Here is a 26,597-nt window from a genome sequence, read left to right on the forward strand (position 1 = left end):
AAGACATAACAGAGGAATTTAAGACTGGCTTCCCTAGGGAGCTCCTCTATGGTGATGACCTTGTTCTTATAGCTGAATCATTAGCAGAACTAGAGAAAAATTTCAGGTGTGGAAGCAAGGTCTGGAATCAAATGGCCTTAGGGTTAATTTAGCAAAGACCAAAGTCTTAATAAGTAGGAAAATTGACAAATCACAAATCCTTTCAGGGCAATGGCCCTACTAAATATGTAGGAAAGGTATAGGTAGAAACTCTATAAAGTGTACCTAATACAAGCTATGGACACATAGGAGGTGCAGTAGTATCAGAGGAAGGTTAACAGAAAAAGTATTCTTTGTATGTGGCAGATGTGTAGGCACAATAAACACTAGGATTGTACAAAGAATAGACTTTGTCAAATGCCTAGGGGGATATTTAGAAGTAGTAGATAGCTTCCATTACCTAGGTGACCAAATCTGCAGTGGAAGAGAATGCTCTGAGAGTATAGCTGCCAGAATAGGAACAGGCTGAGTGAAGTTCAGAGAGCTAATATCTTTGTTGGTAACAAAGGGCTTCTCCCTCAGAGTGAAAAGCAGATTGTATGACACCCGTGTGTGAAAACTCATACTACATGGCAGTGAAACATGTACTAGTATTCTCCGCTGGGCATGCAATGTCAGTGTACACATATGACAGAGTGTATCTTAAGAGAAAAATTGGGTAGATGTAGCATGCAAGAAAGAATACTGTGCTGGTATAACCATATGGTGCATCTGGATGAGTACAGCTGCATAAAAAAGTGCTAATCTCTAACTGTGGAGGAAACCTGTGGAGGGAACTCAGGAAGATGTGGGACAAGGAGGTGAAATATGATCTTTGGGTGTTGAGTCTCACAGAGATGACCGAGACTCTTGGCAATTTGTTATGCTTGAGAAGATATGTCAAGCTAAGCGAAATTGTAGTTGTGGCCAGTGCCAGGGACACATAAAAGGTACCTGTGCTGGTGACATGTAACAGGCACCAGTTCTGGTGACATGTAAAAGGTGCATGTGCCAGTAACACGTAAAAGATGCCCTTGCTGGTGCCATGTAAAAGGCATCCATGTCAGCAACATGTAAAAAGTACCCAATACACTCTGTGGAGTGGTTGGCATTAGGAAGAGCATCCAGCCATAAAAATCAAGCTAAAACAAATTGGAGCCTGGTGCAGCCCTCCAGCTTATCAGTTCCAGTTAAACTATTGAACTTATTAATTCCTTCCACATGAATTACCTGACATATTTTTCACCCATACACATTACATGTCCATATCAGTGCAACTCTCTTGTACAATTACAACTGATTCCTCTTATACCCAGTTTTTCTGTCAGCCCATTTGTGTCTCATCATTTGTTCATTGTGTCATTACGCATCCAGTAGATCGTACTTGCTTTGTTTCTTTCCATCCCTGATACATCTTTTGCATTTAGTGCCCATGTCTCTCTACTATGAAATATCACAGTTCATCATACACATGCATTATACAAGCTACTATTTGCTCAGAGATAGCTCTTTTGACATCAGCTGACGTAACAGCTCCCTAAATTTTTTCACTCCCATTCTGGTTATAGCCATTACACTTTCTTGTTAAATGTTGCTGATTAGGTCTCAAAAGAAAGAAAAGTTGTCAACTATTTATATAAATCCTTCTGGGCATTTCAAGGAATTTATTTTACTGGTGCCCAGAGGGCTATTTCTGTACATTTACCACAAGTAAAGTCTTTATTCACTATCACTTGTCTTTGATTCTGCTACACCTTTTGTACAGCCATACTTCACAATGAGTATATCATATGGAATTTCTTCCTATTTCTTTTCTGCATATTGAACACAGCCATTTGCCTGGTGGTATCAGTGCTCTACTTTCCTTCCTACTGACTAAAACATTAATATTCACTAAATTTATTCTGAGTCCTCTTGATTCTGGGTTTTGCTTCCATGTCTAGAATTATTCTTTATATCTTCCACAATATTTGCTATTATAAGAGCTAAGTCATCAGCATAAAGGAACTCCCACGAACTAAAGCATGCTAAAATAAACACTAGAACATGATGTCCTCCAACTCATCAGATTCTGTCAAACCATCTAACCCATACTAACACAGAAACTGGACACTACATGATAATGATGATGATGAAGAGGAGGAGGACAATGGTGGCAACAGTGGTGGTGTGCTTCTGTGTGTGTGTGTGTTCACGCGTATGCATGTGTGTGTGTGTGTATCCCCAACACAATTAAGGCACAGGCCACAAATATTGCAGGAGTGGAAATCAATTAAACCAACCCCAGTACATGAGTTGGATGGTTTACAGCACAGCTAACCTCCTCTAAATTTGTTGCAATCTGTGCATCATTTTGGGAGCATAACAGTTTCATTTCTGACCTTCATACTTGTCATTCCCCACCAGGTCTTCCCTGGTCTGCCGCAACCTTAAATAAACCTCACAACTCCCTGTGAACATCAATATTTCAACCCTATTTTAAAAAGTTGTTCTATTCTTATTTATAATTTTTCACCCAGCAATAAATGCCCCGCCATGGCTGCCATAACCCAAAGACTTAAAGCTACTAAAAAGAATTAAGACTAAACCTAGTGTATCATCTATTCTGCTATTATATTTCATCATTTTATTGATTCAGTTAACAGCCAGGACAGTTATCAACAACTCTGGAATGTATTGTGTATAGAAGATTGATACTTTATATATGAATATATGAGACTTTCCACTCCATTGTTTGTGAATGTCAACAACTTGATATTTTCTCACAAACCATTCCAACAAGCCTGAACTAGATTTTCTTTTCTTATTTCTTTTTTTTTTTTCAGTTCTGTTTCTCCATTTTTCTTTCTTTTTTTTGTGTTTGGGGCAAGAGGTGTCTTATCCTTATTTATTATTTTTATTTTTATACTTATTTTACTGTTTTATTTTCTTATACAATTAATGAAATATAGCTTGGATTTAATTTTTGTTTGTTGGCTTCTGTGTACCAGCATTGCTACTCTCTCTCTCTCTCTCTCTCTCTCTTTCTCTCTCTCTCTCTCTCTCTCTTTCTCTCTCTCTCTCTCTCTCTCTCTCTCTCTCTCTCTCTCTATTTATCTCAATAGCTGAGAAACTAGTCTTCATAGTTGCAAAGCAAAGACTGTGTGACACAGTTACTCAGTGCTTATTATATGCTTATTGTGATGGGGTCATAGTTACTCACTAGTTGCTATATATTCGTTACAGCTCATATCCTATGGTTATATATTTCTACTGTGCATTTACTATGTTTACTATGGGTCCAAGTTACTACGTGATATTATATATTGACAGTCATAATTATCCTGAGGTTATTGTATATTTATGGTGGGTCATAGTTACCCTGTGGTTATCCTGTGTCTATTGTGTGCTGTGGTTACCCAGTGAATTATTCTGTTTTGTTTTTTGTCGGTTTTAATTACCCTGTTGTAACATCATCGTCATTATCATCTAATGTGTGTTTTCCATGCTGGCATGGGTTGGTTGGTTTGACATGAGCTGGCAAGCTAGAGAGTTGCACAAGGCTTCAATTGCCTGTTTTGCCATAGTTTCTACAGCTGGATGCCCTTCCTAATGCCAACCACTTTACAAAGTGTATTGAGTGTGTTTTACATGGCATCAGCACCAGTGCTTTATACATGGCACCAACATTGCCACTTTTAATATGGCACCAGCACTGGCACTTTTTTTACGTGGTACCAGCACAGATGCTTTTTACATGGTACCAGCACTGGTGGCTTTAATGTGGCACCAGCATGGATGCTTTTAACGTACCTCCAGCATGGGTACTTTGTAGATAGAACCAGCACGAGTGCTTTGTTCATGGCACCAGTATGGGTATTTTTTATGAGGGACCATGGATACTCTAGAGTTATTTTGTATTTTTTTAGTATCATAATAGCCTGAGATTAGAAGACAATTTGTTGAAAAAATTCAACTGCTACATTGATTAGATTAAGTAATTAGGTAAAAGATGCTTCAGCTGCTGCTGCTGTCACTGCTGCTGCTGCTGCTGCCACAGCAGTTATAGTTACTACTACTGCTGCTGCTGTTGCTGCTTTTAATGGCAATACTTCTCCCTCTCTAGATGGACATCGCCCTCTGGAGGACTTGATTTCAGCAATTGTTAGGTATACAGTATGTTTGGTACCTATAGTACAGAACCTCTCTACAGTACCTCTCTTTGTAGTACACTGTACAGTTCTTTTTAGCTGAAAGGAAGAGGTTAGTATTGTGGAAGTATATTCAATAAAATAGTCAATTGTAACAACAGTCATGCGGTTGTAATCATTAATTTTAGTTTTTGTGTCATTGTTATTCTTGTCCCTGAGTACTCCTGATCCAAACCCCAGGCCAATTTACCAGCTGAACCACATTTCTTATTGGCCCTGAGTTTCCTCATCATTTATCTACTAAATGTGTGAAGAAACATACAGCTTAATGCATTTTCATTTCTCTTAGCTCACTTTTGTTTAATTTATGCAAATACCCCAGTCATGTGTTCTACTCTTTTTATGTAAGACTCAGTCTCTTGGCTTCTGGAGATAAAGCTGGACAATTGCTGTGTTGGTGACCTCTACAGAAACATATATCTTTATAGCATTTCTCTTATCTCCAGACAACAAGCCTGTCCTCTTCCGTGATAGCATATCAGCTTCAGAGAAATTCTTAATTCTTGAGATTATCTCCCTTTTTCATATGGAGCTGGTTGCAACTGCCATTTGGTAATTATGACACATCCTCTGAAGGCAGATATAATTCTAATAAATCAAGGATTTATGTTATATGGTACTTGATATACCCGTATTTGTCAATGCCACTAGCTCCTCTGAGAATATATCGCTTGGCTCATTTTTGTTTATCTATTCATACTCCAAATGTATTTATTCATACATTTGTGTTGTAAGAGTAAAGGTTGCTGGACCAGTAACTAATCCTACTTCTTCTGAAATAAAAATGTGAGTGACATACTTACAAAATAAATGAATGAGACATTCATCATTTTTATTGTGCTGCTTCTGCTTTAAGTGAACATATCTACCACAAAATCAATGCTAGGTGAACTGAACTAAAAGGAGTCAAGTATATTGGCCATGGACACAGCATATTAAGTTTGGTTTTAGGTGACAGAATAAAGCCATATGTCTACTATTTAGTATTCTGCACTGTCAACATTTCTTCTTTAGTTCTACCATGGTTACAAAAGATTTTTACAGATAAGTCTACTATCATTCATTTTTATATTATCCATTAAAGAGGCTTGCCCTTTCATTGAGTTATTTAATACAGGTGATAGTTTTATGAGAAACAACTTATTTGCATTTTTTGCCCCTAAACTCCTTGCCTTGCTTTCTTATGCCCCTTTCCACATCCTTACCTTCCAGCACCTACAAGGTGATAACAGCACCCACTTTGGAAATCACTAATTTAGCTGGTCATGTGATAGTCTCACAATTCATCCACTCAGCTCCTGACAACTCTTTCCACCATTAAGCATTAAATTTGGTAAGGATGGAACCTGTTGAGTAGCTATTTCCCTAAATACACTTTTTTTAATCCTAGTTTCACAGTGTTGAATAGGTATGAAATCAACTTCCACTTCTACTAGGATACCCAGTTTATCTCCAGTAACATTGTCAGATGCCTTACTAACTATTCCTGGCAACTAGAAATTTTCAAGTATAAGGAATTAAGTGCACTGCTTAAATAGATGACAATATGTCTGTGAGCTAAGACAAGGGCCTCTATGCAATCATTTGACCTGCTACAAACCACACTCAGTTGTCTTTAAAACAATGACACATTAGATAATGTAGTCCTAGATACACTATGTCTGATAAAAGGTGACAGATGGGACACTTTCGATCATAGGTCTTCTCTATCAAAGTGGACCTTGTGCTTGCTGTTGGTGTCGGATTTTTTTTAGCTATTTATTCATTTCAAATATGTTGTTGAGACAATGTTCCAATTAGTTATTCTCTCACATCAACTTTAATTATGTTGCTGAGTTAGGATTAGGATAGATCCTAAAAAGCCATATTCACTTGATAAAAAACTTCTCAGGTTCAATCCCAGGCATAGCTCAGAAATATCACAAGCTCATTGAAGAAAATACTATCAGCAGTACATTCCAGTTGAGGGAAAATCCCATAAAACAGGCAGCATAACTCACTCTCAGAAAAAAACATATATTCCTGATGTTCATTTGAATCCATCAAATCTTTATCCACTCAGATATTTTCCTTCTACCCACAACTGCATGAAAATAAGAAGGTTTCACTGTTGTTCAAAGAGCCTTATATGTGGGACTTACGTTAGAAACATAGAGGGTTCAGCCATTTCTGTCCATCACAAATACAATGTCCTTTTCATATATTGATTTAGAATAGAAAAAAATCAGAATTTTTTCATATTTAAATTTAGTTTCAATACTAATACAGAATTAAATAACTTTAAAAGTTTAAGCCAAGAATACATGGTGTCATGATGGAAACTCCCATCCATTAGGTCCCCAGTTTGTGGATAAGGGAATGGCCTGTAGATATATAGATTAGCTACAAATGCTCAATAAGCAATCCCAAACAAAATCACTGGTTGCCCTTTGGCAAGGTATAGCACCCATTAACCACATTACCAGAGTTACAGTGGAATCCTGAAGTCTTGAATGGAGCAAAAATGCCACCATCATTAGAAAGCAGGATGGTAGTAGGAAATGAAATGTGAAGCATGGAAATACTTTGGATTTCTTCCCACTTCACAGAACAAATTACACTTTTATGAATCTTGGTCTGGGAAACCCATCAGTTTGACTGGCAATGCAATTGTCTATAGGACTTAAATGAGAAATTAGCAATCAAAAGGCAAGACATGCATATTATTATTAGCCTCTAGCGAGTCCTGATTGAACAGACCTGGGACTAATCAAAGACATTCCAGTCATAGCTATGCAGTATATTTCTCAGTATTTTTCTACATTATCCAATGTGTTCTTTTCTAAAAGTGATGAGTATAATTGGAAGAAGATTTAGCTGCTATTTCTAGCAATTCGAGTGACCATGTAAAGGTTTTTTTCATTGGCTCAAAAGTGTACATGTTATACAGATACACCAGTTTGGAAGTATAATACAGCCAGCATCTGCAAGTGAGTATGGCTTGGTATTATGTACCATGCTTTCACTAACTGTTTTAGGTGACTGTGTAGTTGTGTGCAGACATAGACATCACTTGTCCCTACCACACCACCCCACCCATACCCTTGATTCAGGAAAACATCCAGGATGTAACCACTGAGGAATAGAATTTGTATTCATTACTGCTGAGTAGACAGGAGTGACAAGAAATCAAGTGTTTTACTGAAGGACACAAAACAACACCTAGTCTATGAATTGAACCTATGATCATGAGCCAAGCACCTTAACCAAATGTCAGTTAAGAAAAAGATCTCCAAAGGTGAGTTCCAACATTCTTTGGTGTTGTGTAGATACAAAATAAATCTCTCCCTGGATAAGTTGCTTGTCTATTTTCAGTAATATTCACAAATGATCTGAAAACTCAATGAAATTCCTCTGATCTTCTGTTCTTAACTACCAGCCACAGAATCAGCAATTTGTACCATCACTGGCACTATACAGTGACTATAACTTGACATACTCTGGTATAGTTAAGTTAGTGTTAAGATATTTATGTAATGAGCATTAAAAAGTTAACTAGAAATATGTGTGAACAAACAACACAATAAACTTTTTAAGACTATTTTCCTTACTAAAGTTGGTGTTAGTTTTGCAGGTTCCATGACAATCTAACTGTGCTTATCATAGTTCCTATTTTGACATTAGATGTCTTTCCTGTCACCAAACCTGTGAAGTGAGAAAAACTCAATATTTGATAACGACTAATATTATTTTATTTTGGCAAGTAAAAGTGACAACTCCTTACATGTTTCAGTTTTACTAAATTTCCTCAGTGAAACATAAATTTGACTGTACTTATTGAAGAAGTATTGAAAGAAGTAAATGTACAATACTATACAGTGGTTGGCTGAAGGAATAAGAAATTGTTAGAGATTAAAACATGCAGAAAGTTTATCCTCATAAAAAGACAATATTAAGTTTATACTAATTCCTTTGGTTAATTTATTTGCTAAAAATTCTAATTTTCTACATCAATCAATGAACAATATAGTTCATTGGTTGATGTAGAAAAATTAGAATTTGTGATTCAAACCCCTACTTCAGCAAATGTGATGAAGTCTGTGCTTTACTAAGGAGATCTCATAAAACTGAAACATGTTTGCAGTTCTCTTCCTTACTGAAATTTTTTAAATAGTATTAGCTACTGATTAATATTGCCTTTATCTCACCATATGATTATTTTTAGTTTGCTTTTTATGCTTACTGCATTAAGCTTGTCAACACTAACTTAAATATTGTTTTCTATGCAGATGGCATCTCTGAGTAATTTATTGCTACAGGTATCATCCAAATATGTAAACAACACATTGATCTAAGCAGCAGGAGCGTTGATAAGTTGATATGTTTTTATTATTTTTTCCGGTTTGGGTGGAACTGCAATAGGGATGTATTCTGGTAGACTGGCTTACCAAATATACTTTATTTGAACACCATTTCTTCATTAGTCACCCTGTCTCTGCGAACCAATCTGTTAAACAACATTCCATTTGTATCAAACAGTATGTCTTAAGAAATCAAATAACAAATGGGTAACATAGCTAAAATCAGATTAGTAGTCAAGGGATTAATCATTTTGAGAACACACATTTACATGATAAAACTAAGAATCAACAATGAGTGTCAGTTGTAGTGTGTATATTTGTGTATGTGGTATGTGTAGTGAGTATGTGGGAATGTGTGTTTGTGTATGTATATATGACTGAGTGTGTTTATATGACAGCACATATCTTGTTTGTGAACCAATCATGAACAAATAGAATGAGGTGATATTTTATATATATATATATATATATATATATATACAGAGAGAGAGAGAGAGAGAGAGAGAGAGAGAGAGAGAGAGAGAGAGAGAGAGAGAGAGAGAGAGTGATTAAACAATTGGTAAAAATCATTAAAACTCAGTAAGAATACTTTTTATGGTACTCATTCTGGCTCTTTACTTTCTGAGTTCAAATCCTGCAGAGGTCAGCTCTCTCTCTCTCTCTCTCTCTCTCTCTCTCTCTCTCTCTCTCTCCCTCTCTCTCTCTCCTCACCGGCACCCATCATCGACCCTATCACATCACCGACTCCTCCACCTGCACTTCTACTAATGTCATCTACTGCATCACCTGCTCTCTCTTCCCTTCTCTATACATCGGGCAAACAGGACGCCGCTTGGCTGACCAGTTTGCAGAAGACCTCAGAGGTCTCTTTCAGTGCAAACTAAGTTGTCCAGGAAAACGCAATACTCCACATCCAGCAGCATCCAGTCAGAGTGGAACCAGATGAGCCTCCAGCCTTGGAAGAGACCACAGTTGCCATAGGCTAGCTGAAGAATAGAATGACAACAGGAGTCGATGACACACCACAAGAGATATGGAAACATGGAGGTTCTGTCCTACATGCTAAATGCCACAAGCTCCTCGTTGCATGCTGGGAATAGGGCAAGTTGCCGTGAGATCTCTGTGATGCTGTCATCATTACATTGTACAAAAACAAAGGGGAAAAGTTAGATTGCTCAAACTACCTGGGGATCACCCTGTTTTTCCACTGCAGGAAAAGTTCTAGCAAGATTACCCCTCAACAGACTTGTTCTATCCATCGCCAAAACCATCTCCCAGAAAGCCAGTGTGGTTTCAGAGCCAATAGGGGCACAACAGATATGGTTTTCATTCTCAGGCATTTCCAAGAAAAGCACTCTATGCAACATTTGTCAATCTGACAAAAGCGTTCGACACTGAGAGCAGAAAAGATTTGTGGCAGATCCTAAACCAAAAGCTAGCATTGACAGGGCCACCATTCTCACAACACTCCTATATGGCTCTGAGTCCTGGGTCCCCTACTGCTATCATTTCAGATTCCTCAAACATTATCACCAACACTGCCTCCATACCACCCTCAACATTTACTGGAGCAACTACATCACAAACTCTAAGGTCATCAAGCAAGGAAAGGTCACCAGCCTGGAAGCCATTTTACTTAAGACATGACTGCATTGGGCAGGGCACATTGACAGGATGTAAGAACACCGCCTACCCAAGATCATCATGTACAGTGAACTCACCACCACAACAGGGTGGGGGGACATCAAGGAAGCATTACAAGGACTACCTGAAGCAGTGTTTGTGACATTGATTATCATGAGTGGTCCACTCTAACAGTTGATTGCGTTGCTTGGTGCCATATCATCAGCGATATTGTTTCCTCTTCTGAGATTTCTCACAGTGCTTCTCTTGAAGACAAATGTCAGAGGTGAAAAAACAATGCAGCTGCATCATCAGACCTTGAACAACCATACCCTTGTCATCACTGCAATTGGATATGTCAATCCCACATCAGCCTTATCAGCTACAAATGAGCATGCAGACGATGTGGATGACAACCTTCCTAATCTTTGTCAGCGAAGCCAAGCCAAAGAACTTAAATCAATGAGGCTTATAGCTGAATTTTTGGCTACATACATAATATTCCAACAAAAACTTATACTCAAACATAAATTTCATAGGCTTGCATACTCAATGATTAGCCGGGATTGGCTTGAATATTACAAATGTGCAGACACTTGACCCTTTGAGTTCATAACACCGGTTTACCAGGGGATGGCTTATTTCTCTCTATACTGTAGTACCGCTCTACCAGTGGAGTGCATCAGGAAGCCAGATATATGGTCAAATAAGATTCAGGAGGTCAAGGCTCAAAGGGTTAATACCCAAACTGTTAAGCCTTTTTAACAGATTTTATTTAAGTCATGGCACAGATATTGTCACAGCACATTTGCAATGAAAACTTGACTTCTTGATTAAACCTTCAAACTTAATTTTGCATCATATAACATTCTGTCTGCTTTTTATCTCTTATCCCTTATTACCCACTAATATTCACTAATAATATCCACTAATGACTACTCACTAATTATCTCTTCTTTAAAACATGTTACCTTATCTTATGCCCCTACTTTATTGTGTGTTCGTGTTCTCTATACATTATCTTGCTTAATCTCTAACCAATTATTTAAGTATATTACTTACTATTTACTCTGACACCTATCTATTTACTTAATCTATTTATTTCATTATTGAATTACTCCATCATCCATTTACCCATTTCATTAATATTTTAGTTAACATCTCTCAATCACAGAAAATCTCACAGTTGATTGCTAACTTACCCTTCCAGTACCATTTGTGTTATCCACTCACATCCCATATGATATTGTATTGTTTCTCACCTTTTTTTCATTATCTTATTAATCTTATTTAACTTATTTTGTTCACATCATATATGTATGCATGTGTATGCTTGCATGTATATACGTATGTGCTTATGTATGTATATGTATATATATTTATATATATATATATATATATATATATATATATATATATATATATATATATATATATATATATATATATACAACTTTACGATGAAAGTAAACAAACAAAGTTTTTTTTTTTTTGTTTCTTGTTTTTTTTAGAAGCGTTGAGATGTATTGTAAGATACAGAAATAATTATATTTCTGTATCTTATATATATATATATATATATATATATATGTGTATATATACACACGCATGCATGTATGTGCGCATGTGTTTATGCATGTATGTATGTGTCTGTGTGTATGTATGTGTGTGTGTATGTATGTATGTATGTATGTATGTGTGCATTATGTGCATGTGTATGTATGTATGTAGTCCTGGGTATGACTTTAAGTTGCATCCAGTAGTGTAACTCTGGTACGATGGTGCCAAGGTGTTGAGGAATGTGGAATCACTATTGTTCCCAGGTCTTCTCTAACCTGGGGTTCAAGCAATGGGTTAATTAGGGAATGAAGGACCCTTATTCTCATTCAAACTTCCTCCTAGAAGATAAACTTGTAAAAAACCTGAAGTTTAGTTGGTTTCTAGGTGTCACAAACTCTAGTAGTAGTAGTAGTAGTAGTAGTAGTAGTAGTAGTAGTAGTAGTAGTAGTAGTAATAGTAGCAGTAGCAGCAGCAGCAGCAGCAGTAGTTAAGTAGTGGTGGAGGGGCAGTGCACATAAACTTTGCAGGCTCCTCCAGATTGGTAAAAGCAATATATGTGATATTCAGTTGAAACTTCTGTAGCTCAATGTTTGTAGCAAAATCAAGTAATTCTAGAAGGAAGGAAGGAAGGAATGAGGATAAATTTGTTTATTGCAATATTTGTGGGATGAATCAAGGAAAGGAAATAATAGATGAGCCAAATGGCCTCTATGAAGGATCTATTTCCATCCATCCCATGCTATCATGAAAATAAATGGATGTAAAATGCTACTGATGAGGATGATGATGATGTATTACGTACATGTTTTAATTTAAACAAGATTAAACAGGCAGATATATGATGTCAAATGTCAGCAGAGTTGACCATTCATTGACAGACACCACTAATCATGAAAGGTCAAACAATCAACTTTGGTGCCTATCATACAAAAGCATTACACACACACACACACAACCTTACATACACATACATAAACACACACAATCATGCACATATATCAATACACACACACACACACACACACATGCATACATAAGATGCAATCCATCACTGGAACTGTAAAAATCTGTAAAACTTTCCAGAAGTTTATCATTTGCGAAGACCTGTTGAAGCAAGTGAAGTCGAAATTGAAATCAAATTTGATGACTGGTATCCATGCTAGTGGAGCACTAAGAGCACCATCCGAGCATTGACTGTTTCCGTGCTGGTGGCACGTAAAAAGCACCATTCAAGCATGATCGTTACCAGCGTCGCCTTACTGGCACGTGAAAAACAACATTCATTTCATTGCCAGTGCCGCTGGACTGGCTCCTGTGCAGATGGCACATAAAAAACACCATTTGAGAATGGCCAGCACTGCCTGACTGGCCCTCATGCCGGTGGCACGTAAAAGCACCCACTACACTCTCAGAGTGGTTGGCATTAGGAAGGGCATCCAGCTGTAGAAACTCTGTCAGATCAGATTGGAGCCTGGTGCAGCCATCTAGTTCGCCAGCCCTCAGTCAAATCGTCTAACTCATGCTAGCATGGAAAGCGGACGTTAAAAGATGATGATGATGATGATGTTGAGCATGTTTAGATATGCAACTGAGAATATATACATAAAGCATACAAATCTGCATGTACATACATACATACATACATACAATGTTGAAATTTCAATGAAGGAGCCTTGAATCTAGGTTAGAAACCAACTCTTTCTTGATTGGCAAGAAATCTTGAAATAAAACTGAACAATGACATACATACATACATACATACATACATACATACATACATACGTACATACATACATACGTACATACATACACACACATACATGCATGCATGCTTCCATGTCTCCATTGCTAATTAGGCAACAGGAGACAACAGAAGCTATTGACTAATTCTGAAAGTTGGTACCATTGCATATTCAAACAGAATACCCAGAGTAATTACCTCTGATTTTTTCCATAAGTTTCCCTTCCTCTTTAGGTAAAGGACATGGCCAGGGATTAACAGCAGTGACTGCATCAATCACTCATAGGCCTAACTGTCTCTCCTTCATCACCAATCAATTTACTGCTGCTTATTTTCTTTTAGACACTGAATAACAGGTTAGTATACTACCAACTGCCCAGATGTAATGTAACAAGAAACATACCCCTATTCTTTTACAAGCCATAAACCATTCTCCAGGTTTCACTTTCTACAGGGAGTTAAGTATACTTTATTCCAGTATTCAAAGGGATTCTTGATGTCAGCAAATTCTTGATTCAAATTATCAGAACTGTTTTTTTAAATTTTGTTTTTTTTTAGGGGATGTTAAAACAATAGACTGGTAAATTCTATTGCTAGTTTTATTGCACCCAGTGTTAGCATGCAGACATGTTCTGTCAGCTTATCTTCCAAAATTTTTCATCGTCAAGCCTAGACACTACTATCTTTGCATGTACCCTGAAGTCACTCACCCCATTTTTAAAACTGGAGCTGTAACCCATTCTATTATCTACCTTGTCATTGATGGACCCCATTTTTCCCTTTTTTCAAACCAACTTGCTCCTGATTGAGTTGAGTTTGCTATGACTGAATTCCATCTGTAACAAGATATTTTGTTAGTTGACAGAAAAACAAAAATCTGTGTGAAGTCCAAATAGAACAATATTTGATCATTAACAAAAAAATGTCATTGAAATGACAACAGTAAAAAGATATTCAATTCATATACGTCCATGAGAGATGTGTGTCAGCATTGACAGTAGGTTTTAGTCATCAAATTCCATATCTGAGTAGGTGGCAGAAGTTCCTTAGGTTAACCTTAGCTGTGTCACAACTAGTCAAGTAAGCAGGCAAAACATCTATATATACCTGATGGCCTAATAAAGGAAAAGTGTCAAAGACAAAATCATAAATAACATTACAATATATTGTTTATCACAAAAATGGTTAGGTTGTTTACAACATTTTTGAGGGCCAGCCCAACAACTGATAAAAACAAGTTCTTGATGTGTTAACTAGAGACCTGAATGACTAGTTGTTTGCTGACATCATCAATCTCTAATAAGACCGTGCTGGGTGCTTTTAGTTATTTTCACATCTAAACACAGTGAGTTCAAGTTAAATTTCTAGATAGTTAGTTGGTATTTGGGACTGTTAATATTCCTGCTACAATTCATACACTGTAATTGGTCATTATTCACCCAACTGATAGCAACTGGTTGTCACCCCTTCATATAGTTCCTAAAATAACAGCAGGGGACTAGTAACCTCTAGCAACTAATGGATGCATGATACCCATACTAAATTCAATAAATATCCTAAACTTCTACTTACAGAACATCTCTTCCTTTATCATGCTAAGACATTCCCTACAATTGATCTTGTCCTTGCATGTAATCAGATACAGACGAACTGGATGACATTCATGAAATTGCAATCATTACCCCTTACGGTCTTTTAGGGATCCTTTAAATGCCTTTCAGTTTAAAAAGTGTCACAGACATTCTAACACTTTTTCACTACAGTAATTTGTGGCTTATCTTTCATTTATACCGATGTTTATGATCTGTTAGCTGCCAGCACATCTGATGATGAACATGAAAAGCATTTCCACTTCTTTTTGAATCATCAATATAATATCCTTATTAACCCAGTAAATGCCTTTTTGAAGTTGCTTCTTTATCTTTTCTGAGACATTTCATTGACAAATATATAATTCATTCACTCAACAAGAAGGTTAAATCTATCTTGTATTTTCTTGCTTTTACTTCACTGAGGAAGTTTCTAAGGCTGGTGGGTTTTTATTGTCATTTTATTTCCCACTGTGCGAGCTTTCTTCAACTCTTCACAACTCAGTAATAAAACATGTAAGAACCAGCTCATCACTCTTGATGATACATACTCTTCTGCCGTTCTTTGTTGGTTTGTCCTAATTCCAATATACCACTCTATCTATTAGTCATTGAGCTGGATAGCAGCATTAGCAACGTTGTTTAGCATTGCATTAATGGTCTATGGCAACTGCTTTTTTTCTTCTCAAAGTATCTTGAACAGACTGTAACAAAATACAGTACTTTTGGAAGAGAACTGTTGGCAGCCTGTCACAGTGTTAAATATTTTCAGTGCATACTGAAAAGTTCTGCTTTCTGTATTTACTCTGACTTTAAACCACTTACTGATGCTTTCAAATTCAAGCTTAATCACCACTAGTCTGGAGAAATATACCACCTCAGTTACATATTGCAGTATATGACTGATATTTACCACATTAAGAATTCAGATAATTCAGCAACTGATGCCCTTTTTCAAATCCATTTTAATGCACTGCATTTCAGTCATTAGACTCCCGCCATGCTGAGGTACTGTCTTGAAGTTTTCAGTTGAACAAATTGACCCATGTACTTAGTTTGAAGCCTGTGCTTATTCTATCAGTCTCTTTTGTCAAACAGCTAAGTTACAGGAACATATTCAAGCCAACACCAGGCATCGAGCAGTGGTGGGAGACAAACACAAACAAAGATGCCCACTCATAGATATATATCCATATATATACATATTGGAAATTCGAAATTTTTTGGTGCTATTTATTCTCTATTACACATGTTTCATTTGCTAATAGGAATTACAAAGATTTATACGTAAGAGAAACATGCAAGGGATCTCCAATTAGAAGTTCTTCAGACAGAAAAATTATAATACAAATTTTACATTTGGATGGAGTGTTCATATTTAGATAGTAATCAGGAAGAGCACAAATAACCCTGGTGAAGGAGGAAAAAAAATACACATACACACATGCAGATATACACACACACACAGATATACTAGTGCATATGCCCATATACAAGGGGTTACTCAAAGGAAACCAGAACTTTACAATATTATTTTATTCACTTCGTTTTATATAATTACACTTTTATTGCCTTCAAAGTATTCTTCATTTGAAGCAATGCATCAGTCCAGGTACGTTTTCCACTGTTCGAAGCAGTCCTGGGACTCTTGTGAAGTGATGCCTTTTAACACTGCTGTTATGTGTGTGTATGGGGGGGGGGTTTCTTTGTTCCACCACCACCATTACTTGACAGCAGGGCTTGGTTCTTTTTATGACCCTGTAACTTTGCGCTTCAACAAACATTACCAACAGAATAAAGACCAGACATTAGAAAATAAAGTTTCACGGACTAATCCCTTCAAGTGGAACCCCCACCCCCACCCCCAGCATGATCACAGTCCAATGAATTAAACAAGTAAAAGATAATTAATTATCATGAAATAAATTTTAGTATGAAAATAAAGAGCCCTCAAAAGTTATATATTACAGAAATATCATTTAACAAATTAGAACTATAAATAATAATAATAATAATAATAATAATAATAATAATAATAATAATAATAATAATAATAGTATTGAAAATGATTTCAAATTTTTGCCACACGGCAGCTTGGGGGAAGGGGTAAGTCAATTACATCGACTTCAGTGTTGAACTGGTACTTATTTTATCAACCCCAAAAGGATGAAAAGTAAAGTCAACCTCAGTGGAATTTGAACTCAGAACATAGTGACAGATAAAATACCGCTAAGTATTTTGCCAGGCATGCTAACATTCACTGCCTAAAAAATAATAATAATAATAATAATAATAATTAATTAATTCTCTTTTATTGGCCACAAGGGCTAATATAAATCAAAACATATAAGGACAAAGACAGGACAAAAAGTACAAAGGATTTTGTCCAAAAAGAAAACGTTCATGTAAATATTAAAATAACAACAAAAAATATAATAAATAAAACTCCCAATAGGGGGAGGCGCTTTGAAAGGTTACTCATGGAAAAACCCATAAAAGCCACGGGAGCCTGGTCAAAAGGGGTAGAGAGCCCCTTCTCCTTTTATATTACTTTTTTTTTTACAGGTGTAACCTCAGAATTGGTCCATTCATACTGGCCATTTTACTGACAGTCACCCACCTTTCAATAAATTTGCTACGAGACAGCACTTCCCTCTCTACTCTCATCTTCCTTTTCAAGTGGAACTTGAAAAAGTTGATGAGGCCTTGGCCAAAGAGGAAAGTGTCTGACTTTAGTCCTTTCAAACGGGTCCACCATACCACCTCTTTTGCTACAGCCACTAGACAAAGGAAAATTGTCTTGCCCTCCCGGTTAAAGAAGGTCAGCGGGGCAATCTTCACTTTGGATTCAGCTCATAGCCGGATCTGTCCTACACGTGACAGTAGCTGTTCGACATAAACCCACAGGTCAGCAATACTCAGGCACTGGACGAGTGCATGCAGAATGGTTTCGTCGTCCTGAGTGCACCTCGGGCAGGCCCAGCTGACGGCACTTCCATGCCGGTAGAGTTTATCTCGAACAGGCAGCACCCTTTGGTAGCACTGCCAGGTGAGGGACATTTGGAAGTTATCCATGGGCCCCGGCCCGAAAGTTCTTCTGAACAGACTGTTTAGCTGATTATCGTCGGCACTTAGAGTTTCCCCGAGAGCGTCGTTGCACTTTTCCTCCACTAACCCTCTATAGAACGCTAGAGTGGAACTACTACCGATCGCATTGCCCACTTGGTGGAGGGTGGTGAGAGCTTGACAGCACTCGAGGTACCAAGCACCTTTTCTCGGTCTGCATTTGATCCAAGATTGCAGCTCTGTCAAAGAGACAAGCTGCGGAAAGTCGTGTCTGACAAACGGCGACCACACCTGCTCACCATCCAGAAAACGCTTGAGATGCTGTAACCTGAGAGCATGTCTGCGCATCAGCAACCACGGCATGCCAAGGCCTCTGTTCAGTGGCTGTTGACAGCAAACGGAGCTTCTGTCGGAGCATAGGCAGCTAGCAGTCTGAAGGTACCACCATCACTACCATCCACATCCAGGACCACCAACTTACCCTCTGAATCCAAGAAGACTGTCTTTATTTTCAAATCCAAGCCTTTCTGAAATAACACCGTAGTACCACCACCGTCCGCTCCCAGCCGACACGAAGACAGAAAAATCTCGTATCCGCCGAAAAGGGCTGCAAGTTCCCGCAGGTCAGAGAGCCTGGTTTCGCTAATGGCTGCAACATCCACACTGTAAGACCTCAGGTCGTTTAACAGGTGACCTTGTTTCCAAGGCAACCCAAGGCCTCTCACATTTATACTACTGATTCTGAGTACGACCATGTTTCAAAAAAAAAAGTATTTATTAAGGAGAAAAAGCTCTACTTACGGTTGTTGTCGGGTGGGGTGACTCCCTTGTGCTTCTGCATGGGTATTTCCACCAGATTTCTAAAGAGTTTTTTGGGGAAACTTCTCCCTAGCGACCCAACATCATCTGGAAATTTGGATTTTATTTTCTCATAGTTGTTCTGCGAAATTTTTTGTATGAGTGTGTTTGCTGGTGGTGTGTTGTGTGGGTATGACAAAATCCGAAATTTTCATGTCTGTATTGTTTTTCAAGTATGTCACTAATTGTTCATTTTTCATGTTTATTGCTGTAATGTTGGTGGTGTCTGTGTGTGTTGGTGTTTGCGGTGGTAGAGGTGGAGAAGGTGTTGCTAATTGTTGTGAGTGCATGTTGTTGTTGTTGATGTTGGGAAGCTCTCCTTTCTCGCGCCTCCCCAGCTTGTCAGTTGTTTCTTTATTTTTATTTTTCTCTTCTTTTTCGGTGGCACAGTGTGCCACTACCCCTTCTCACTATCAGTACTCGCACTATCCAAGCTGATTTGGTCAGGAAAGGGGATGTCTTTGGAGTCTGTTTCAGTCGTGTTTCAAAATGTAGGTATTTCTGTCGAAATTGTTGTTGTTGTTGCTGCTGCTGATAGTATTATTGTCTTCTTTGGTGTTATGGTCCTTGGTGTTGGTGTTGGTGTTGGTTGGTGATGGTTGGAGGTGGTGTCGCTTTTCATGGTGGTGGTGATGGTGTTGGTGGTGCGAAAGATTTAGGCTTTTGCTTCTGCTGCGACTTTTTCTCCGCCTCCATTCTCTGCTTGTAAATTGGGCAATCTACTTTTAAATGTTGTTCACTGCTGCAGAGGTAGCACTTTGGCCTTCACCCCTCTACAGCAACGTGCAGTCTTGTGCCGTCCAGCAAATTTATAGAGTCAGGTATGGAATTTATGGTTTGTTGATCTATTTGCGCAAGAAGCTGCATTCCTCATACCTGACCAGTTCTGGATGTGCAACTTATGCACTTCCAAAATAGTGACAGTGTCTTCTATGTCGTAGATGACAGCTGCCACTAGCCAGCATATGTTAAGCTTGGGTGACACTTGGTCAATATTGATTTTCGTTATGCGCTGACCAAGGTATGTCGGCACGAGCATCAAATCTTCCGTTTTCAGTGTTGTAGTTGAATGCTACCTTACATCCTCTTCGGTTGAGAAGCGGACTTCTAATGTACCAAACCGCTTCCCTTTGGTCACGAAACTTTTCTTGCCCCATATGGGCTTGAGTGCTATCTCCAACTGCTGTGGAGATGCAATTTCCATCTTTTTGTGTTTTATGCTGAATATTTTGTATGTTATTGTGCATCTGTTTGTTTTGTTTATTAATGTTTGTGGAGTGCTAAGGAAGACATTGTTTCCATCCTTCCTTAACTCTTTTGCAGTTTTAATATCATCCATTGCAACATTGATTTCCTCCGAGCTTTGCTTTGCTGCGGAGGCAAAACCATTACAATGGTTTCTGTTGTTGGTCTTGGTGGTGTCATTGGTGTTGGGTTCTTTGTTGACTTTGTTGATTGTTTTCTCTACCTCCTTCTCCAGTGTAGGAGCAATAGGGGTGGTGAGAGCTGGGAAATGTAGGTCCGAAAGACGGTTGAAGGAACAACCTTTATTTGCTTCAGTTGCGCTGCACATGGTGGAACGCTCTTCAATATTTTCTTCTTTGCCTTTTAAGGCACAAGATGGGCGGGTTGAAATTACATTTGACATCCAACTTGTCTTGTTGTCCGTCTGCAGAGGGTATGGTGCACAAAGAAAGGAACAGCTCACCGCTCTCTTCAAAAACACTTTGTCAAAATTTGCAAATAGCAAAGTAAAAAATTTAAAGTTTTGAACGAAAATTTCACCCCTAAAAGGAGAAAATTCCACCTAACCAACTAGCTCCACAAGAACCTAGTCGGCTTGGCTACACAAATATACAAAAATATTACTAGTTTAAACAAATTTTCCAATAAAATTGGTCAACAACTTACGGAGCTTCAGGAGACACGTCCGTCCACTTGAAAGACAACAACAACAATGATAAGACACTGGTCACCTATACATGGAGAGCAAACGGAGGAAGATGACTGATAACTGTGGAAGACTGCATGCATATCGAATTCGAGAGAGCTTAATGAGATACCTAGCCCAAACAAAGGAAGAAGTACAAAAAGGACATGAAGAAGAATTACGCAACAAGGGACTACACAATCAATTTCGTGTAGCCACAACAGAAGTTGCTAGAAAACATTGGTGGGATTGGCTGAAGAAAGAAACCTTAAAGAAAGGGATCAAGAGCACTATACAGGCAGCACAAGACCAAGCTTTAGTCACGAACGGGAGGGTCAACCTTAGGAATGAGCAAATGTCTCCGCATCTGTAATACAGTGGCTGAAACCATTGCCCATATCACGAACGAATGCCCTAGACTTGCCCAAAATGACAAGCTGTAGAGACACGATAAGGTTGCAAAAGTGCTACCTATTGGAAACTGTGTGAAAAGTGGAAAGGAAGATGTAGTATGAGCGCAAACTGTAGAGTGGTAGAGTCAGAGACTAAGAAAATCCTCTGGGATTTCCCAATCCAAACAGATCTGGTGCTAGAGCATAATAGACCGGACATAGTGGTGGTGGACAAGATGTACCGCATGTGCTATATTAGTTGATGTTGCATGTCCATTTGACACACGAATAGTGAAGGAAGGCGAAAAAATAGATAAATACAGCCTTCTTAAGTACGAAATAGCTCACCTATGGAAAATGAAGAAGGTGAAGATAGTGCCAGTTATAGTTGGGTCCTTAGAGACAGTATCAGAAGGCATCGAGGGGAATATAAAGGAAATTGAAATAGAATGCCTAGTAGAACAGTTACAAAATGTTTGCCTCCTTGGCAAGGCCAGAATAATCAGTAAAGTATTAGATAGTTAAAAAGAACGGATAGCATGTTACCATAGGCTGCAGGTAACAAGCCCACTACGCATGTACCACTCTAGGAGTTCCGACAAAACCTGTGATAAAAAGAAAATAATAATATAAACATTCAATTCTGAAGAATGACAATATATCATAACGTATAAAATTAAATAACTTCCAAATTTAAAACAAAGTACAATGTAATGTAAGGGAGGCAATTCTTGAACAGCTATGACCATTTATTCCATTACATCAAGTTTCTACATTTAATAACGGGAAAGGAAATAATAATAACAGTCACTATAAATTCACCCTTGTATGTGGATTTATTAAATGCGCAACATATATTGAACTCTTATGGGAGGGGGTAATGTGCTTGTCCGATGTTTACACTTATCCTATTGGTATTTCTGAAATGTTTGCATACAGTATATCAAAAGTCTTTGATAGCAGATATTCTTCTATACATTCAACTTAGTTATTCAACAACTGACAAAATTCCAGACCTACAAAAATATGTTGGTGAATTTTTTTCCTCCTCTTCTGACTGTATGTTAACCCTTTTGTTACCATATTTCTGTTGAAACAAACTACCTTCATTTCAATTAATTTTGAACACACACACACATATATGCATGCATATATGATACAATCTGATACAATTCCCTGCTACCACCATTCTTCCAGTCCATCTAAGCCTGTTTCTTTTCCCTAATATATATATATATATATATATATATATATATATATATATATATATACAACAGACTTCTTTCATAAATATCTCATAAAAATATAGGGAGAATTTCTATCTTTCAAGTCCATGGTACTCCGAAAACTGTATAAATGATTAAGAGAAGGAAAAAGAAAGTAAGAAAAAAGGACAGGCAGTGGTAGCTGCAGCAACTCATTGAAGTGTTAACATTTTCAACTTGATTTTTTTCTTAAAGGGGAAAGTAACTATTTTATTTGTAATCTTTATCATCTTAATCAAAGGCAGGAAAACAGACAAACTTTGATTTTTAGTATAATATAGATAGATATATCAAAGATTGAAAGATTGACTCTCTAGCACTAGACAACAACACAAAAAAACAAGAGAGAAAATGCTTTAAGCAGTATTCCATCACATTTCCTTAGGAAAATTCAGATATTTTTTATATCTGAATATAAAGATACCACTATTACTTCAACCTTTTTCCACAATCATTATTACAAACATTTTTATAGATATAGGGCAGGGAATTGCCAATTAGTTAATAAAATTAATAATTAACAATTTTGCCAAGTAGTTCAGTATGCAAAAAAACCTTTATCGGTAAACCATTTATAATTATAAACATATAGGGATCAGAATGAGTTGCTTCACCAACATACTGAAAATTTAGAAATAGCAGTCAAAGAACTACTAATTCTATCTACAATTTTTTCTCCAACAGATGGCGATATTTATGGCATACATAGAACAAAACGGAAGAGAAAATAAACGAAAACAAACCTGTTGTTTTTGTTTTTGTTTATTTTCTCTTCCGTTTTGTTCTGTGTGTGCCGTAAATATCGCCATCCGTTGGAGAAAAAATTGTAGTTAGAATTAGTAGTTCTTTGACTGCTATTTCTAAATTTTCAGTATGTTGGTGAAGCAACTCATGCTGATCCCTATATGTTTATAATTACAAACATTTTTATGTATGTATATGTATACATATGTATAAGCTATATGTGTATGTATGTATATATATATATATATGTGTGTGTATATATATATATATATATATATATACATAGAGAGAGAGAGAGAGAGAGAGAGAGCGAGAGAGAGAGCGAGAGAGAGAGAGAGCGAGAGAGAGAGAGAGCGAGAGAGAGAGAGCGAGAGAGAGAGAGAGAGACGTCTAAGAATCCATAAGTCAGGAAAAAATGCACTTGTTGAATTGTTAGTAGAGTGGGTATATTAATATTATATCTCCATTACAGCCAATCTTACCAATCAGTTTCACATGGGGGGGTTCAACAGAGTGTTAGGTAACAGTCTGATTATGTAACTTTGTGCTCCTCAGACAAAGCCATTATGGTATGAAATATGGTGACTGCTCTCTATTGTTAAAGGTGAGCAGACGCATCCAGTTTGTGGTTGCTGTAAAAAAGACAATGAAATGAACCGAGCCAGGGTTAAGTTAAGAGTTATGTCCCTTGGTACGAAAAACACCATTTCTTGGGGTGGTCGTTGTAAGTTGGCAAGAGTTTTCTGGAAAAGGTTTTATGGAAAATGGGTGCATCTTTAAGGTTGGTGTCTTTGTAGAAATGGAATGTGTGTACATGCATGCTTTTTACATAGTCTCCAAACGTGCTGTTCTAGGTGGCACTGGTACAGGTCCTTATGTGACAAAAACACAGCTGCTTTTTACATGACACCAGCCCACATGAGACCACAAAACGAGGACTTCTTGGCTGACAGAGGAACATGCTTGCTTGTATAGATAGCTACACTTTTACTTAGCTAGATGTCTTCTCAAGCACAGCAAAATACCAGAAGTCTCTGTCCACTGTCCTCTCAGTGAAGCCCAACACCTGAAGATCCTTTCTCACCACTTTACCCCGTATCTTCCACATGTTCCCTCTGCAATTAGAGACCAACCCTTCTCTCTTGCAAACTACATCTGATGCCTCTTATACTCAATTTAGTGTACATTGTCACACATGTATGCTAACACTACCCATCAAGCCTTCACATGTCCTCAATAGTTACAGCCTATGTCTCACTCCCATGTAGCATAGCTTTTCACGCAAAGGCGTCATATCATTCACTCTGAGGGAGAGGCCCTTTGTTACCAACTAAGGTAGTAGCTCTTTGATATTTTCCCACTCTGTTCTTATTCTAGCAACTACGCTTTCAAAGCCTCCTTCTCTACTGCTAATTTGGTCACCTAGGTAGCAAAAACTATCTACGTCTTCTAAGGATCCACCCACCAGACATTTGAGGGAGTTTATTTTCTGCACATTCCTAATGTTTATTGTACCTGCACATCTGCCGCACACAAAGACTACTTTCTCTTTTAACCTTCCTGTGATACTACTGCACCTCTTATGTGTCCATAACTTGCACTGGGTACACTATATGTAGTTTCTACCCATACCTTTTCTACATATCAAGCAGGGCCATCACTCTGAAGGGATCAGTGATTTGTCTGTTTTCCTAAATTAACACTAAGGTCTTTGCTAAATTAACACTAAGGTCCTTTGATTCTATACCTTGGTTCCACACCTGCAGTTTCCTCTCTAGTTCTAGTGGTGATTCAGCAATTAGAACAAGGTCATCAGCATAGAAGAGCTCCCAAGAGCAGCCAGTCTGAAATTCCTCTGTTATGTCCCAGAGAACAAGGATGAATAAGAGGGGGCTGAGAACCAATCCTTGGTGAACTATTTACTTGTACACTAAATGTCTTGCTATACTCATTGCCAGCTTTCACCTTACTGGCAGCATCCCTATACATGGCTTTTACAGCTCTCACCACCCACTCATCCATCCACAGCTTCCACATTTGCCAGCAGATAAAGGAGTGAGGACTCTGACAAAGATTTTCTCCATGTCAACAAAAGCCAAAAACAGAAATTTATTTTTGGCTAAATACTTCTCCAGCAGCTGCCGCACCAGGAAGATAGCATCAGTAGTGCTTCTTCTTGCCAAAAAAACAAACTGCATCTCATCTAGGCTAACTCTACACCCTTTCTGTAACTTTCATCACCTGGTCCAGCAATTTGACACCTCTGTAATTATTTCTGTCTAAGATGTCACCTTTACCTTTGTAGCAGTTGACTATAATGTTGTTACACCCATCATTGGGTATGACTCCCTTGTAGACAACCTGATTAATTATATGGGTAATTAGGACATAGATAAAAAAAAAACAATGGCAATTTTTTGGTATTTATACATGATGTTATATCTGTGTTTAGCAATTTACGGAAAAAAAAATTTCTTTATTTTCCTGTGTTGGACGTTGCCGAGATTGTCATTGAATACACACACACACACACATACAATACATACATTAAAAAAAAAACAGATACATACACACCGCTGACAGAAATAGATTTTAAAAAATTAAAAATACGAATCGTAAAACAATACATAAACGTATGATTAATTAGCTTGAAGAGCTTCAGAATGCTAGGTGATTTAAAATATTTTTATGAAGAAGTAGATGATGTTGGTCGTAATGGTGATGGAAACCTTCTCAGTAAAACGAGGATGCTGTGGATAATGATGAGTGAAGGACTTCTTGCATTGTCATTGTGTATCTCTTTTCAGCATCTCATGCAATTTGCATAGCATTATAGAACAGTATGCATACAGTTGCATCATGCATGTGCACACTCACACACACATTGACCATTACAATCTAAGATTCAACTGATCCCATTTTCGGGAAGTCTTCATGACCAACAAAATGATAATGAGAATATCTCACATAGTTACTTTGACATTGCGATATATACAAAGAACAGACATTATTCAAGCTTATATTTGTCCACACTTCACCCCTTTTTACAACCTGACACCAAACAGGGCCTGATATGTCATAACTGTGCACACTATATCCTACACCTAAAACCAGACCCTAAACTGGGTTTAATATGCTGTGACTGTCCACACTACTCTTGCACAACCATACACAAACGGGCCTAACATGCCATGAGTGTTAATACTAAGACCAATACAATAGAACACTAAACTGGGTTGAACAAACCATGATTGTTTGCACTAGAACCCAAGAAACCTGTC

General features: G+C 37.7%; 1 protein-coding gene across 1 annotated transcript; it reads right to left on the reverse strand.

The window, feature by feature from the left end:
- Positions 1–17,354: 17,354 nt before the first annotated feature.
- On the reverse strand, positions 17,355–23,968 carry LOC149136740 (uncharacterized). Its single transcript, XM_089349714.1, has 2 exons — positions 23,799–23,968; positions 17,355–21,912 (listed from the first exon to the last, which is right to left on the reverse strand). Exon 2 carries the CDS (start codon positions 20,631–20,633, stop codon positions 20,058–20,060), a length of 576 nt encoding a protein of 191 aa, XP_089205840.1. The 5' UTR covers positions 20,634–21,912; positions 23,799–23,968; the 3' UTR covers positions 17,355–20,057.
- Positions 23,969–26,597: the final 2,629 nt, after the last annotated feature.

Source organism: Octopus bimaculoides, chromosome 3 (genome assembly GCF_046866305.1).
Source record: "Octopus bimaculoides isolate indiv1 chromosome 3, ASM4686630v1, whole genome shotgun sequence".
Taxonomy (NCBI): Eukaryota; Metazoa; Mollusca; class Cephalopoda; order Octopoda; family Octopodidae; genus Octopus; species Octopus bimaculoides.